The 17,020-nt window shown below is 37.1% G+C and overlaps 1 protein-coding gene across 3 annotated transcripts in view; it reads right to left on the bottom strand.

The window, feature by feature from the left end:
* The window catches only part of MSH3 (mutS homolog 3), a 175,038-nt gene that overhangs the window by 26,387 nt on the left and 131,631 nt on the right, over positions 1-17,020 (bottom strand). For all 3 annotated transcript variants that reach the window (XM_043913511.1, XM_043913512.1, XM_043913513.1), the window contains exon 20: positions 9,888-10,045. In XM_043913511.1, coding sequence (XP_043769446.1) covers positions 9,888-10,045 — 158 coding nt within the window. The remainder of the gene's footprint in view (positions 1-9,887; positions 10,046-17,020) is intronic.

Here is a 17,020-nt window from a genome sequence, read left to right as displayed (position 1 = left end):
AATTTAAAGATACAGCCTGGAACCACATGTCATGCATATATGTTAGATTTTATTATTTTTTCCATTGAGCACAAGAAAGATTTGAAGTGATTTGGAATAATAATATATTTATAACAGAAGAGCTACAATGAATAGGAAAGTAATATTACAAGCCATACAGCAGATTCTCAAATTTGAACAGCAAATATAGCATGAGCTTTTAAAATGCTAAGTTTAGGGTCTCAGGCCAAAGATTCCAATATAATAGGTCTGTGACAGGTCTTATGAGAAAGTAGCATTTTTAACAAGAATCTCTGATTCTGATACAGCTGTTCTCAGAATCATGCTATAGAAGTACTCATGGGAGAAATAGTCCCATGTAAGAAGAGAAGGGGAAAAACAAACCCCGAATTTGTTTCCACATTTCTGCCTTGAATTTAGCTCTTGCCTTCCTGTCAATCAACACAAAAAGTAATTAAACAGGAAGCAGCCATCGGCTGAAAACAAGAGGCCTGGCGGTTTGTTAGGGAAGGTTACTAAAAAATTGCTTCAAATCTCTTTGTAAACAGGCAGTGTATGCACATGAAGAGAAAAAAAAATTCCTTAGCATTAATAAAAAGTGATTTATCAGATGGTACTTTATGTAAAACACATTAAGTAACAGGAATGAAAATGTCTTTAAGAGCAATTTTAGAGAATACAGAGAAACATCATCAAATGGGTATTCTTATTCTAATTCGTTTTAAAACATCAGGAAAAATTTTATGCACTGCTGATGGGATTCTAAACTGGTCCAGCCTCCTTGAAGACCAAGACAGATGCACTTTCCTTATACTCTACCATCCCACTCCTAGAAAAAGTCCAGAATCAGCAAACTCACTTGTATACTACATGTGTATAAGACAAGTATCAGCACTTTTGATATTTGCAACCAATTTGGATATTAGATATTAATAAAGAAAAATGGATAAACTATGGTACATGCATACAATGAAGTGAAGTCGCTCAGTCGTGACCGACTCTTTGCAACCCCATGGACTGTAGCCCACCAGGTTCCTCCATCCATGGAATTTTCCAGGCAAGAGTAGTGGAGTGGGTTGCCATTTCCTTCTCCAGGGGATCTTCCTGACCCAGGAACTGAATCCGGGTCTCCCGCATTGCAGGCAGACGCTTTACTGCTGAGCCACCAGGGAAGCCCCATGCAAAAAATGGACTACCATAATTAGAGAAGAATGAGTGAACTAGAATTACAAGGATCCATAACAATAAAGTTCATAAATAAAACACTGAGGGGGGAAAAGCCACTTAAAGAAGTTTAAAAGCATGCCAAATAATTCTGCGTATTGTTTCAAAACATATCTATATTGTAAAAATACAGAGAAATTCATGGGGTAAAAATCAGCCAAAAAGGGCGGTTACTTTGGATGGAGTGGAGAGGAATGGGACCAGGGAGGACTATGGGTTTAGCTGTATTGGCAATGCTTTATTTCTTTAGTAGGGTGAAAGTTACGTAGGGGATTGCAATATGTCTGAATAATTTCATAATAAATAAACGAAAAATGTGAGAGAATAATATTAAACCATACCCTAGTAAAAATTTAAAATCCTAGGGATACAACTGAAGGTGGTCCACAGAGACTCCTTTCCAATGGTAAAAGAACAGAAGGTGAGGACAAGGGATGGACAGGGAACAGGGTCCTTTCCACTAGAGCAGTGCATCCCAGATGGAGCTTCCAGAGGCTGAAGAGTTCAAGGAACCTCTGCATGGTAGATACACAGCAGCCAATGGCAGTGTGACTCTAATCCGTATGAACTGATAAGCAACTCAGTTCCTCCACAAATTAGGAAATAAAAGCAAGCTACATAACAATAATGCCTAGTATTAATATAATTGGATTTTCCTGGTAGCTCAGATGGTAAAGAATCCACCTACAATGCAGGAGACCTGGGTTCAATTCCTGGGTTGGGAAGATCCCTTGGAGAAGGCGATGGCTACCCACTCCAGTATTCTTGCCTGGAGGACCCCATGAATAGAGGAGCCTGGGGGTTATAGTCCATGGGGTTGTAAATAATCAGACACAACTGAGCGACTAACACTAACATTTTAAAAAGAGAAGATTTATGTATACTTGTAAATTTGCAGAAAGTTGTATAAAGAACCATAAACAGATGCTGGCCTGAGGAGAAGGTAAACATCTCACTTTATACCCCATTACATCGCAGTTTTTGTAAGAAGTTTCTATTACTTTATAATTAATCAACAGAACTCTCCAGCAAGGGCTTGGGGAAATGTGTCTCAATCTTGGCCACCTTCAAAACCATCTGGACACATGAAAAATTCAACTTCCAGACCCCACCCCAAATTAGAACCCCTGAGGTTAGGGTCCAGTACCAACATATTTTAAAAGCTCCATTAAAAAGAATCCAAGGTACACAAGGGTTAAAAACTCAGAGATGTTAAATATGCAGATGGCAATGTTTCTGTTATGAAAATCAAAAACACCAGTTATACTGATCTGACAGAAAGCCATCAATTCCTAGGAAGAACTAGGGCTACTTAGAGGTTCGGTTAAAACTTTGGAAACGTAAGATCTGATATGTTGCTGGGAAGCTTTAAAGCTTCAAACCCCAAATTCCAGGCAACTGAGTTAGGAAGAGAAGTTCACCCTAGGAAAAAAGTATTCCCAGACAACAACCAAATACACATTTCAGTAGACTCCTAGGAAACATCTCATTTTGACTGATACTACCCTTAATTGGGGGGTTGGGGAGGTATTTACTTAATTACATGTTTATTTCAGAATTTAGAATATATTCATAAGCCAAAGGAAAAAAGTCACCATAATGCCATATCCTTCACAATGATTTTGGAATAGAGCCTTCTATCTAGATGGTTTGCACTGCATATATTTACATATATAATTTCTCATACAAAAGTGGAATCATACTGAATGCCAGGCTCTGTAACCAGCTCTTTCTCATGTATTTTAACAAAAATATTCTTTTATGTAATACTACCTCTGGATGGGTCCACCAAGACCAGGTAACTAATAAAATGCACCTTCAAGTAGCTGAATAAACTAATGTGTTTAAAGGAGTTAACTCAGAATGAATACTACTCTACTGGGCTTCCCAGGTGGTGCTAGTGGTAAAGAACCCACCTGTCAATGCAGGAAACACAAGAGACATGGGTTTGATCTCTGAGTCGGGATGATCCCCAGGAGGAGGGCATAGCAATCCACTCTGGTATTTTGCCTACAGAATCCCTTGAACAGATAGCCTGGGTGGGCTACAGTCCATAGCATCACAAAGAATCAGACATGACTGAAGCGACTTTGCTGTTGTATACTGAAACAACGAATTCAGTGTTGGCAAGGTTTAAAGCTCAGGTATTCTCTTAAGCAGTGACTGGTCACTACTCTAGTTCCTTAAGGCTGCCCCTGGTTCCGGAGTTCCAGGCACGCCTTCACGCCATCATCAGCACAGGAGAAGCAGCTCACATCTCACGTGAACACCCACGGTGTCAGCTACTTCCTGAATCCCAAGAGGAATGGGTCCAGCACCACTCCACTCTGTGGGGCTGGAGCCTCTGAGTCGAGGATTCTTAGCTGTTTTACATCCTGAGAGTTCCAAAAGAGTAAATGCCAGGGGGGTTATATTTGGTTAACATCTTTCAAGGATAACAACTAAGACCAGAAATTCATAGTGGTTTCACATCCTTTTAAATATTCTCAAAGCTTATAAAGCTGATATTATCAAACTTTTGTTCTATAGGTGTCAGACCTGAAGCTAAGTTTAGAAAAGGAGTGCTACACTAACATACATATAAAGACAGACTTTAAAATCCAAAATACTAATGACAGACTCTAGAAGAAGGAACAAAACTCAAATTTACTGAGCACCTATTATACGCCAGGTACTTTACATACTTAATTTTTATTTCTCACAATAATCTATGATTTAAGCAGTATAATCTCCATTTTTATAGGTGATAAAACTGAAACACTGAAAAGTCAAGTAATTTAGTAAAGGTCACACAGTTGTTAAGTGGAAAAGTGGGATTTGTACTCAATTATAACACACCTTTTTTTTTTTCTTTAAATAAAAGGACACCATGCTTCTTTCAAGGCCCCAGGTGAAGTAACTAGCGCATGGTCAGGAAATTGGTTAATTTGTATGGAAACCTGTATTTTCTGGCTCTAAGGCTTCCATCCTTTCCCGATACTAACCTATCTATTTACATCTTCAGGCCAGTTCAGTTCAGTAGCTCAGTCGTGTCCAACTCTGCGACCCTATGGACCGCAGCACGCCAGGCCTCCCAGTCCATCACCAACTCCTGGAGTCTACCCAAACTAATGTCCATTGAGTTGGTGATGCCATCCAACCATCTCATCCTCTGTCATCCCCTTCTCCTCCTGCCTTCAATCCTTCCCAGTATCAGGGTCTTTTCCAATGAGTCAGCTCTTCGCATCAGGTGGCCAAAGTATTGGAGCTTCAGCTTCAGCATCAGTCCTTCCAATGAACACCCAGGACTGATCTCCTTTAGGATGGACTGGCTGGATCTCCTTCCAGTCCAAGGGACTCTCAAGAGTCTTCTCCAACACCACAGTTCAAAAGCATCAGTTCTTCGGCACTCAAGCTTTCTTTATAGTCCAAATCTCCATACACATACTATATACATAAACTCCAACTCTCATCCATACATGACTACTGGAAAAACCGTAGTCGTGACTAGATGGACCTCTGTTGGCCAAGTAATGTCTCTGCTTTTTAATATGCTGTCTAGGTTGATATTACCAAGAGATAAGAGAATCCTAGTGACCCATCCAGAACTGGGCAAAGTCTTGGGTTTTATTCTATTTACGTCAAGTCAACCCAGCACTGTTTCATGGGTGCTGTCAAAAGATACAAAAATCCTGAGTCAGAGACAAAGGACTTATTACCCATGTTGGTTTGCATCAGCTGTTAAGTCCCGTAGGGAGAAGGCAAAGGGCTCACCATGGATGCAGATACTGTGCATGCAGTGGGTCGTTAATCAAGCAGAAACACCAAGAGTGAGGACTGACTACTTGTACAACAAACAGAAGCCAGCTTCCTCATTGAGGGGAGATGTCACCTTTTCCCTCAATATTGCTTACTTCAAGTCCACCCCTGACAAAAGCCTAGGTAGGGAGAAATAGGGTTTTCTTGGTATACTCAGCAGGTACATGCAGAGACACTCAGGGCCCATGGCAGACTGCTTCTGCCAATATAAACATGACCTTGAGGTCCATGAAACAACAGCTACTTAAAGGATAAAGCATAAGAGAATGTTCCATATGTATGTGTTTAAATCTTTATAATCTATTTATTTCTTTACTTCTTTGACTGATTCACAGTTAAGTTTGCTAATTAACTAGTGTTTTAAAGCTGTGCTCAATCATGCAGTAGAAAAGACCAGTATCTCTCTCTGTTTCAAACAGATCTAGAGATCCAAATAGATTTAGATTTGATTTGTTTGCCCTGATTTCATAGCTTGTGTTACAAACTTTTACCTAATGTTTGGTTGTCTCTCTTTTCAAGACATTAGCAGCCATTTCTAATTATTGCCTAGATGTATAATGACATTAGAGATTGAAAAAAAAAGAGGGGGGGTGATATTCTAATTCCACTATTACGTCTTTGCTAGCTGGAGCACTGCTATAAAGGGAAAATTCTTCTCATCATCTTTTTGGAAAGACATGGTAGCTGCTTGATTCTCCCCTTTATCTTTAAATTCTCCTTCTCCAAAGTGGTTAATGACTTCTTGTTTTAAATATCATGAATTCATTCTAATATCCTCCAAGGTGACCAATGCATCTTTTTTTAGAATCATAAATTCATGGACATAAACATACCCCACTGGACATCCCTCTTAAACATGTTCAAGTCTACCACTCAAAAACAAAACAAGTCCCTTACTGGATTTCTCACCTCCTCTTCCCAATCTGCCCCAGCATCATCTACTAACTCTATTTCCTAACCTCTCACTTACTGTTGAACCCTCTGTAACTGGAGGGTTAAAAGTTATAACCTCCCACCACCCAAACATAACGGTTCTTGCAAAGGGCACTAGTCACATCCATTTTGCTAAAACCAAGGCAGACTTTTGAGGCTTCATCTCATTCAACTACTGTGGACCACTTCTTCCTTGAAGCACTTTTCCCCATGCTTCCATGATACTGTGATGTCCTGGTTTTTCCCCTACCTCTCTGGCTACTCCTCCTCTGTTGGTTTTTCAAGCTTATTCTTACTCAGCCATGACATGTTGGCAGTTTTAAGGCTCAGTCTTGGAACACTGTCTTCTTTACTATACTCTCTGCCAACAGGATCCCATTCACACCCAGGATTTCACTCCCCACTTACACAAAGATATCTCACAACAAATCTATATTGTTACCTTTCATCTCTCCCTCTGAACTCAAATTTTATATTCAACTGACTACATGACAGCTTTCTTAAGGTCTAAGAGTGTTTCTACCTACTGCATACAAACATAAAATCAATACTCAGTCATCGAAAAGATGAAATAAGGCCATTTGCTGCACCATTGATGGACCTAGAGATTATTATACTAAGTGAAATAAGCCAGGCAGAGGAAGACAACTGTCAAGATATCACCCATATGTAGAATCTAATTTTTAAAAAATGATACATATGAACATATTTACAAAATAGAAACTGACTCACAGAGTTCAAAAACAAACTTATGGTTACCAAACAGGAAACACGGAGAGAGGGATAAATTAGGAGCCTGGGATTAACATACACACACTACTATATATAAATAAATAACCAACAAGGGCCTACTATATAGTACAAGGAACTCTACTCAATATTCAATAATAACCTATATGGCTAAAGAATCTGAAAAAGAATGAATATGTGTATATCTATAACTGAAGCACTTTGCTGGTCCACCTGAAACTAACAACATTGTAAATCAACTATACTCCAATAAAATTAAAAACAAAACTGAAGTCAGGATCCATGAAAAAAAAAAAATCATCCTCTTCCAGTAAATGCCACCATTCTCTAACGAGATGCACAAACTACTCTCATCTCTGAAAACTCCACTTATTTATCTCAGCCTCATACCTATCTATCATCAAGTCCTGTTGATTTATCTTCTAACTGCCTTTCAATTATGACTCCTTTCCACTTTAACACTACAAACCCAGTTCAAACTACTGATACCTCTCACCAAGGCCACTGCAAGGGCCTACTGATAACACTGGTCTGATTAACTGTGTCCTTTCTCCAAACACCTCCTCACTGCAGCCAGTGTAGAGGTGATCACGCCAAGCCTTTCAGCGGTTTCCCGTGGCTTTTACACAAACTCCTAACATGGCCTACACTCTGTGTAACTTGCCTATTGTCTTCATCTTTGTATCTTCATTGAAAATCGTGCTGCCTAGAGAGCAACCATTCAATCTGTTGTCTATGTGTTTGTTTGTTTGTTTTAATGTGAAAGAACTTTGCACATGCTGCTTCCTTGGTCTGAAATGCTCTTTCTTCAATTTAACTCCTCCTTCACACACATATCACTTGCTAAAGGGGGCCTTCCCCTGACCTTCGTGACCAGATCAGATCCCAGTACCACAGGCAGTCATAGCCTCTTAGTACATAGTACACAACCTTTGTAGACTTGTCATATCTGCAATTTTACATTTCTTTATATGATTTATATGATTTTTTGGTTTATGCTAATCTTCTCCATCAGGTAAACTTCATGGGAACAGAAACTATGGTTGCCTTGTATTCCAAGTCTTGTCATGTTAGATGTCAAGTTAGTATACGTTGGATGAATGAACAAATGAAAACCAGTGGATAAATATCCAAGTTTGTTGAAATTAATATGCGTGTCCTCTTCCAGAAGGCTTATTGTGTTTGCTCTCATGTACTTTATACAAATATTTTATGTACACAGAACAGTGTCTATTCATCGATAAGAATGTTATTATATTAATATTATAGATATGTTATTATCATAAAGGTTAGCTGTTGTTATCACTGAATTCACTCCTTGTGGCAGAAACTATTTTCTGGTTACCTCTGAATCTATTCCTGAACACCCTGTCCCTTACCTAACTCCATTATAAAACTAGACAAAATCAAATTCATAATTTGTTTCCCTTATAATTATCACCATGAGACACAGTTCTGGTTAGTGAAATATAACTGAAACTTTCTGGGAAGCTTCCAAAAAGGTATGGACTTCCTGAAAAACAGAAGTCTTTGTATTCCTTTTCCCTTTTTCCTCACGCGAATATCAACGTGATGTCTAGATTCACAGTAACTATCTTGCAACTATTAGGAGAAGATAACAAAACTGTACAGCCACTAAAACACCAGAAATGGCCACCTACTTCAGGCCTTTTTGTTCAATGAGAAAAGTGAAATCTATCTTCTTTTCTATTACTTGTGTATAAAAATACTCCTGATATTCTGCTAACTAGATTTTCTTCCAGACAAATTACCTTACATGGGCCAAGATATTTCTTCTCTTTGTTTTTATTTTCCCTTCTTTATATCTTTTTTCTCCTAATAAAATTTCTCTGTCACTCTCCCTAATAATGTAACCAAAATAAAATATCTAGTATATTTTTCTTAGGAAACAGAAAATTAACTATAATTTTTAAAACTAAAGAAAGATTTTTAAAATTTCTTGAAAGTGAAAGACAGTCGTGTCTGACTCTTTGTGACCCCATGGATTATGCAGTCCATGGAACTCTCTAGGCCAGAATACTGAAGTGGGTAGCCTATCCCTTCTCCAGGGGATCTTCCCAACCCAGGAATTGAACTGACGTCTCCTGCATTGCAGGCGGATTCTTTACCAACTGAGCTATCAGGGAAGCCTAGTTAATTTACAAATATATGAAAATCAAAATAACATTCGTTTGGTGACATGGCATAAAACAGAATTTAAGTTGTTTTGCTTTTGCTCATTCTTAGATATAAAACCAAGCTTTAAAGTATTCTAATGTCTATTCAAATACATGAACATTAGCATGTGATATATTCTGATGTGTTCAAGGGTCAAATATTAAATAAGCAGGAAAATAAATCAGATACTCTATAGACATACTTTGATTATGTGCTATAGACTATATTTACTTTTTTCTAAAAATTAAGTGTTCAGTTCAGTTCAGTCGCTCAGTCGTGTCCGACTCTTTGCGACCCCATGAATCACAGCACGCCAGGCCTCCCTGTCCATCACCAACTCCCAGACTTTACTCAAACTCATGCTCATCGAGTTGGTGATGTAGGAAGTATAAATAATACTTTAAGAACTCATAAATCTGAATAAGTAGATTAAACTATGAATGTTAACCCATGGGACCAGGATATTTCACCTATATTCTAAATATGGCATGCAATTTAGGTTTATATCTTGAGGTTAAGTCTTAGCCTCATGTTATGTCCTTAGAGCAAAAAGGAATATGAATTAAATTATCTTGGGCCAGTGCCTTTTCCAGTCTGTTCTCAGTTCCCCATCTATAAAACAAGGAGGGTGGACCACCTATAAAACATGGATAGCAGACTTCTCTACAGAGCCTAGAAGCCAAGTCTCCAAGCTCTCTACCTCTGATTAAGGCAGAGCAGATATGTTTTTAACTAATTAAATTTTGATCTTCTACACATGATTTCCTTTAAAGAAAGAGCTCAGTAACTAAAAACAACTTGGAAACTACTGGACAAAATGATCTCCTAGGTCTCTTCTGATATTACTTTCATGATGAAGTGATTTCTTTAAACTCCTAAATTCTAAATAGCAAAATCCTACACAGCAAATCTGTTCAACTAAATATGTACGTAAGAAAATTCATGTGACAATGTGGTCTTGATTTATTATCAGAAATATATTCAAATAGAATTTGTGTTTTTACCTTGTGAAAATTCCATCCACAATTCCAATTGTTGCTTCCTCTGCAGGTACATAGGAGCCAATCTGAGCCATGACAGTAATCAATGCAACCTGTTTTATGTACGAGCTTTTTCCACCCATGTTTGGTCCAGTAATTATCATTACTCTCTCCGAGTCCCCCTAGAAAATTAAAAAGCAATTTCACTTATTGTACCAGAGGGACTTCTATATAATATCTATAATTTATTCCATAAATGGGAATGTATTAGGCAAAGATTATGCTGTGGTATTTAAATGTCACCCATTAAGCATCACAAAGGGAAAGAAGCTCACTGTCTTCAATGTGAACTGTGATATTATAGAACAGTGAATTCTCAGCAGCACTCAAGGTTGTTTTGGAGTATAAAAAAGGAAATAACAAGCATCAACCTAGATGAGATAACTCCTATGGTTTTCTCTTTAAATAATCATTAATCTGCTTATGAATGTCTTTTATATTACTTACATTTAAAATCTATCAATTTCCATATGTCCATCTTAAAAATTACAGGTATTATATATCTAACAGCAGAAGGCCTAATCTGAATTGGTAGCACATGATATTTTCAGTTATAGATTTTAATATTGATAGTAAAGAGATTGATAATACCAAATTCTAGGTATCAATTTTATCAGCATTTAACTACTCACTGGCATTTCACCAGAGTAAGTGAAAAAGGCAGACAAGCTGCAATACTTGCTGTGATTTAATTTCTAGAACTTACCTGCATTAAACAATTCTAGTACTTGCCAAGTATATCCTAAGAGAAACCATCCAACTGCAGTCCTCTACAGAGGAGTCAGCCTTAGGCATCCACTTGCTTCACTATGTGAACACAATGCCCTTGGTAATCCCTGCCTGGTCAAGAGTAACCAATCCATAACTGACCAACAGCCTAAGAGATGACATAAACATCTTCTGAAACTAGGCTCATCAAATCATCTTTTGGGAGTTGAAATTGAGAACCATGGAGTGCGTGCGTGCATGCTCAGTCACTTCAGTCGTGTCTGACTCTTTGAGCCCCGATGGACTATATATAACCCACAAGGCTCCTCTGTTCAGAGGATTTTCCAGGCAAGAATACTGGAGTGGGTTGCCATGCACTCCTCCGGGGATCTTCCTGACCCACGGATGGAACCCTTGTCTCCTGCGGTTCCTGCATTGCAGGCAGATTCTTTACCACTGAGCCACTGGAGAAGCCCCAAGAACCATGGAGAGGATCAATCAATTGATAACCAGAGGAGAGGTTGATAAGAAAGGCAGAACGAAGCTACAAGGCACTGGGGACCGTAAATGAGAAGTTATGAGGAACCAAAAGGTATGACAGGGGTAAAAAGAATAATTAGCAATGAAAGGAGAGAAAAAAATAGAGAAGAGACAAGAGGAGTCGAGATGCCTCATGCAAATAATGGGGGTATCAGCATTATAAAGCATTATAAGGCCTTACAATTGAGGAGATAAAAAGTAAACTTATTCCATCTCTAAGTTGAAAAGGTGAAAGTGTTAGTCACTCAGTCGTGTCTGACTCTTTGCAACCCCATGGACTGTAGCCCCCCAGGCTCCTCTGTCCATGGAATTCTCCAGGCAAGAATACTGGAGTGGGTTGCCAACCCTTTCTCCAGGGACTCTACCCAACCCAGGGATTGAACCCACAAATCTCCCACATTGCAGGCAGATTCTTTACCCTCTGAGCCACCAGGGAAGCCCTAAATGATAAAACTTATGATCAAAAATTTTAAAATTTTTCTACAGATGTTAAAAAATAATAAGCCTATTATAAACAAACATTTGGCATATGAAATGCTTTGAAAATTCAGATTAAATGAGCAGGGTTCTTTTTAAAAATTGATAAAAATAATATAATAAATAGAACATAATCCAGTATATATTAAAGATTTTAAATCTGTAATTAAAAGTCCTTCAACAAGAAAACCCAAACCAAAGTTTGAGATAACTTTCCCACTAAGGACAGGGAAGCCTGGTGTGCTGCACTCCATGGGGTTGGAAAGAGTTGGACACGACTGAACGATTGAAGAAAAAATAGTGCCAATCTTACAAAAACTATTCTAGAGAACAGAACAAGAGGGATCTCTTCCCAAATCATTTCTGAAAGTCACCATGATCTTGACACCAAAACCTGACAAGAGCATTACAAGAAAGAAAACTTATAGGTCATCTTCATCCACAAATACATATACAAGACTCCTCAATAAAATATTAATAAGACAATCCAAAGATACATAAACCATTTAGGATTTTTGAGGAAAATAAGGTTGGTATAATATTCAAAAGCCAATTAATGTAATTGACCACATTAACAAAATAAAGAAATCAAATATCCATTCATTTTTAAAAATGCAGGAAAAGGAAACAAAAGGTATAAGGATTAGAAAGAGAATAATGAAATTGTCATCATTCCTATATGTCATTACTATGTTACCAGTGATCTATGAAAATTATTAGAATCTACAAATGAAATGAGCAAGCACTTTAGGTACAAGTTCAGTATTCAAATGCCAACATTATTTCTACATTTTATCAACAAGTAATTGGAAGTTTTTTAAATGATCTAATTTACCACAGTACCAAAAGAAATCAAATATCTAGCAATAAACCTAATACAATGAACAAGATTTCTACAGAGAAAACTACAAAATATTATTGAAAGAAATTGAAAAAGGTAAACAGTAAAAACAAGGTTTCTTTTAAAACAAATTTATAAAAGCTTTTGAAGGCTTGATGCTTTTGAACTGTGGTGTTGGAGAAGACACTTGAGAGTCCCGTGGACTGCGAGGAGATCAAACCAGTCAATTCTAAAGGAAATCAGCCCTGAATATTCACTGGAAGGACTGATGCTAAAGCTGAAGCTCCAACACTCTGGCCACCTGATGCAAAGAGCCAACTCACTGGAAAAGACTGCTTCTGGGAAAGACTGAAGGCAAAAGGAGAAGAGGACGGCAGAGGATAAGACAGCTTAGACAGCATCACCGACTCAATGAACATGAACTTGAGCCAACTCCAGGAGATAGTGGAGGACAGGGGAGTGTGGCATGCTGCAGTCCATGGGGTCACAGAGAGATGGACATGACTTAGCGACTGAACAACAATAATAACATTGATCAAAAGATGTCATTAAGAGAATAAAAAATTATAGAATATATGATATACGTACTATATATTTCCCAAAGACTTGAATGCAGTGTACATAACAAACTCCCATAAACCGAAAGAAAGACAAACTTCAAGAAAAATGGTAGAGAAAAAAAAATTTAAATGACAGCAGAAAAAAACACAAATAACCATTAAGATGACAGTCTACTTTAAATCATTAAGAAAACACAAACCAAATCAGGGAGACAACATTACTTCACTAAATGGCTACAGTTAGAACCAAAAACTGTCAGTATTAAGCTTTGGCAAAGATGTAGGACAACTAGAATTTTTATATACTGTTATTAGGGGAGTAAATTGTATACTATTTTGGAAAACTGCTTGGGAGAGTCTACTAAAGCTGAAGGTAGACATATCTGAACAATTCTGCTCCTAGTTACATGTCCAACAGAAATGTACATGATGTACTTTTTCTTTTAAAAAAACATGTAAAAGAATGTTCACAGCAATACTTTCATAACAGTACTAAAGTGGAAGTAACTCAAATGTTTATCAAGAGAACAGAAAAGTTATATATTTATACAATGAAATTCTCTATGACAATATAAATAAGCAATATGCAAAAAAAAAAAAAAAGGATGAATCACATAAAACCAATGTTGAATCAAAGAAGCCAGACACAGAGAATACATATTGTATGTTTCTATTACATAAAGCTCAAAAATGAGAACAAAAATAACCAAATTATTATTCTTTGGTAAAAGAAATTAGGAGAGTGGTTACCCTTTAGAGGGGAAGGAGTTATTGGGAGGCCCTCCCTTACTCTACAAGTGGAGATTTTAGAATGTGTTCATTCCCAAGCTATTGTTCTATTTCTGGACCTGGTTTTGGATACTTGAATGGGTACACTTTGTGAAAATTCATTAAGCTGTACACTTGTGATTTGTACCTAATTCTGTATGTTATGTTTCAATAAAGGTTATCTTCAAAAGGAAATGAATACATTCTCACAAATTAGCCTACCATGCGATACAATGTATAAGTTAATTCTGAGATTGATAGAGTTAAGTCAACTCAACTTTGAAGCAGCACAGCTGGGAGGAGAGACTCGGTAAAGCTACGGTAACTAACAGCGCAGTCCTGCTTTCCAAACAGGCAAGCAGAGAAGTAATGGGCACAAACATACAGCCTGGACATAGAGTCTGGACACAAACCTACTGGCATGTGGTATATGTGAGAGTTAGGATTACAAATAAGCAAAACAGATGCCATGTTCAATAAACAATGGTGGGATAACTGGTTATCCATGTATTAAGAGTCAGGCTTGAATCTCACACAGCCTCTAAATCAATCTAGATGGATGAAAGAAAAAAAATGAAAAGCAAACAATCTTTTAGAAGAAAACATGGAAGAACAACTTAGTGACATGAAGGTGGGGAATAATTTATTGACAAGATAGTATAAGCAACATAAAAATATAAACCATACAGGAAAAGACTAATATGTTTGATTAAATTTTTAAAACCTCTGTTATTAAAAGAAGTCACCAAACACAAAATGAAAAGGCATATAACAAAGAAGTAGTGCTCCTACTTATTAGAACCATCAAAACAATGGAAAAATAGGCAAAGGACATAAATGTGTTATATATAGAAAAAAGAAACACAAAGGCCAAAAAGTATTTATCAGGGAAAGGAAAATAAAATCAGCAACATTTTTCAAGGGACCTACAAGCTATTCCTCACAGTCACATGAGAAAATAAAAAAAGAAATATCAGTGGTGAAAATTTCTGAAGGAATAATTTTTAAGAAATAACTTTTTACATTCATCATACTATCAAAAAGTTTAAAAGTTTGCTTACATAGCATGTTGGCAAGAAAGTGGACAGCAATTTGGAAATGTTTACTGAAGCTAAAGAGCCCATTTACTGGTCTACATGACAAGCGATTCCCCTTATAGAAATCTAGGAAAATACACAAGCACTCAAAAGGACATTTATAAAGCTGTTCACTGTAAAACTGTTGGTATTCATAATAGACAAAAAAGAAAAAGTCTAATTGTCTATCATTAGGAAAACGAATTGATCTACTTTGTATAATGATTGAAACAATTATTTACAATGTAGTCTATAATAAGAAACTTTCACTGGGGTATATATATGTACAGCTTAAGGATATACAAAAATAATTATATCATATTAAGATACATCTACATCAAATAAAAGACTAAAAACCATCCATAAGGATAATAAATAATACCAGGATAGTAGTGAGGATAGGAGGTGAAGAGGGAGGAAAAGAGATGGCAGTTAATCACACATGGCCTTAGCTGTATGTGTAACCTTTTACTCACTTCAAAAAAAACCTAAATTTTTACAAAATGTCAGTCTTTATGATATTTGAGTGAAGGGTAAATGAGTATCTATTATATTGTTTTCTGTACCTTTTCCTTTGTTTGAAATATCAGGTAGTTAAAAGTTATTTAAGTGAATTACCTTAAGATTTAATTATTTATTCATGGATAGCCATGAACAATCAAGTAACTCTTTACAAAGACACGAGTATAACTTACAAAAAATTCATTTAAGTTTCAGATGACATTTTGTTATTTGGACTTGTTCATGTATTACACAAAAAACAAGTACTACAGAAAAGCACATAATGGAAAGTGAAGGAACACAGCACAAAGGAGACAGCCCACAGAAGCGTTACTCCTGCCACGCTAAGGTCCCCCGTGAAGGCACGGTTTATGGAGCTGCCTGAATCGGAACTACCCAACTCGATGAGCACAAGAGGTGACCAATGGAAATGTGGGAGTTGAATTTTTGTTTAAATCAGTTATTTAGGGAAGCTATGAGAAAAAGGGAAATGAACACCTTTTATCTTGTAGACACCTTACTCTTTCTAACATCTTAAAAAATAAGACTAATTATATTTATTCTTCAATTCTGTTTTTCCTTCCAAAGAGAATCAATAATTTGACCGAGTATCTTAAAAAATCTTAATTTAATAACCAAATACCTTAGTAAATAAGATCTACAGTGATACAGCAAAATAAACAGAAAACAGCATTTGTAGTTAGAACACAGAATCGGTTTCTGGCTTTGAGTCAGTTCAGTTCAGTCGCTCAGTCGTGTCCGACTCTTTGCGACCTCATGGACTGCAGCTCACCAGGCTTCCCTGTCCATCACCAACTCCCAAAACATGCTCAAACTCATGCCCATCGAGTTGGTGATGCCATCCAACCATCTTATCCTCTGTCGTCCCCTTCTCCTGCCTTTGATCTTTCCCAGCATCAGGGTCTTTTCAAATGAGTCAGTTTTTCGCATCAGGTAGACAAAGTATTGAACTTTCAGCTTCAGCATCAGTCCTTCCAATGACTATTCAGGACTGATTTCCTCTAGGATGGGCTGGTTTGACTCCTCGAAGTCCAAGGGACTCTCAAGAGTCTTCTCCAACACCACAGTTCAAAAGCATCAATTCTTCAGTGCTCAGCTTTCCTCGTCGTACAACTCTCACATCCATACATGACCACTGGAAAAACCACAGCTTTGACTAGATAGACCTTTGTCGGCAAAGTGTGTGTCTCTGCTTTTTAATATGCTGCCTAGGTTTGTCAGTATGAAACGACTTTCATTAACAAAGTACAATCTCATCTTTTCATCTGTAAGAATGAGTAATAGAAATCCTGGCCTTACTCAAATTTTGTGAAATTTAACTAAAAAAAAAAATAATGTGAAATTACTTCAAAATTGTAAACACTGTAACAATTTTTGTAAATCACTGTTTCTTAAAACTAAGCCACATGAAGAAAAAAGTTGCAACACACTCTAGAGTATCTGAAACAGAAAAAATGAACGAATGTAAATGAAAGTTATTTTGCCTTAGACAATGTAAAAGTCAAATGTGAAACTTACTGGAAGAGTTTGATAAGTAAAACAAGCATGTGTGTGCATGGGGTCGCAAAGAGTCAGACATGACTGAGCGACTGAACAGAACTAAAC

Source organism: Cervus elaphus, chromosome 9 (assembly GCF_910594005.1).
Source record: "Cervus elaphus chromosome 9, mCerEla1.1, whole genome shotgun sequence".
Taxonomy (NCBI): domain Eukaryota; kingdom Metazoa; phylum Chordata; class Mammalia; order Artiodactyla; family Cervidae; genus Cervus; species Cervus elaphus.
The sequence above is the reverse complement of the archived record's forward strand: the minus strand, read 5'-3'. Positions and strand labels throughout refer to the sequence as shown.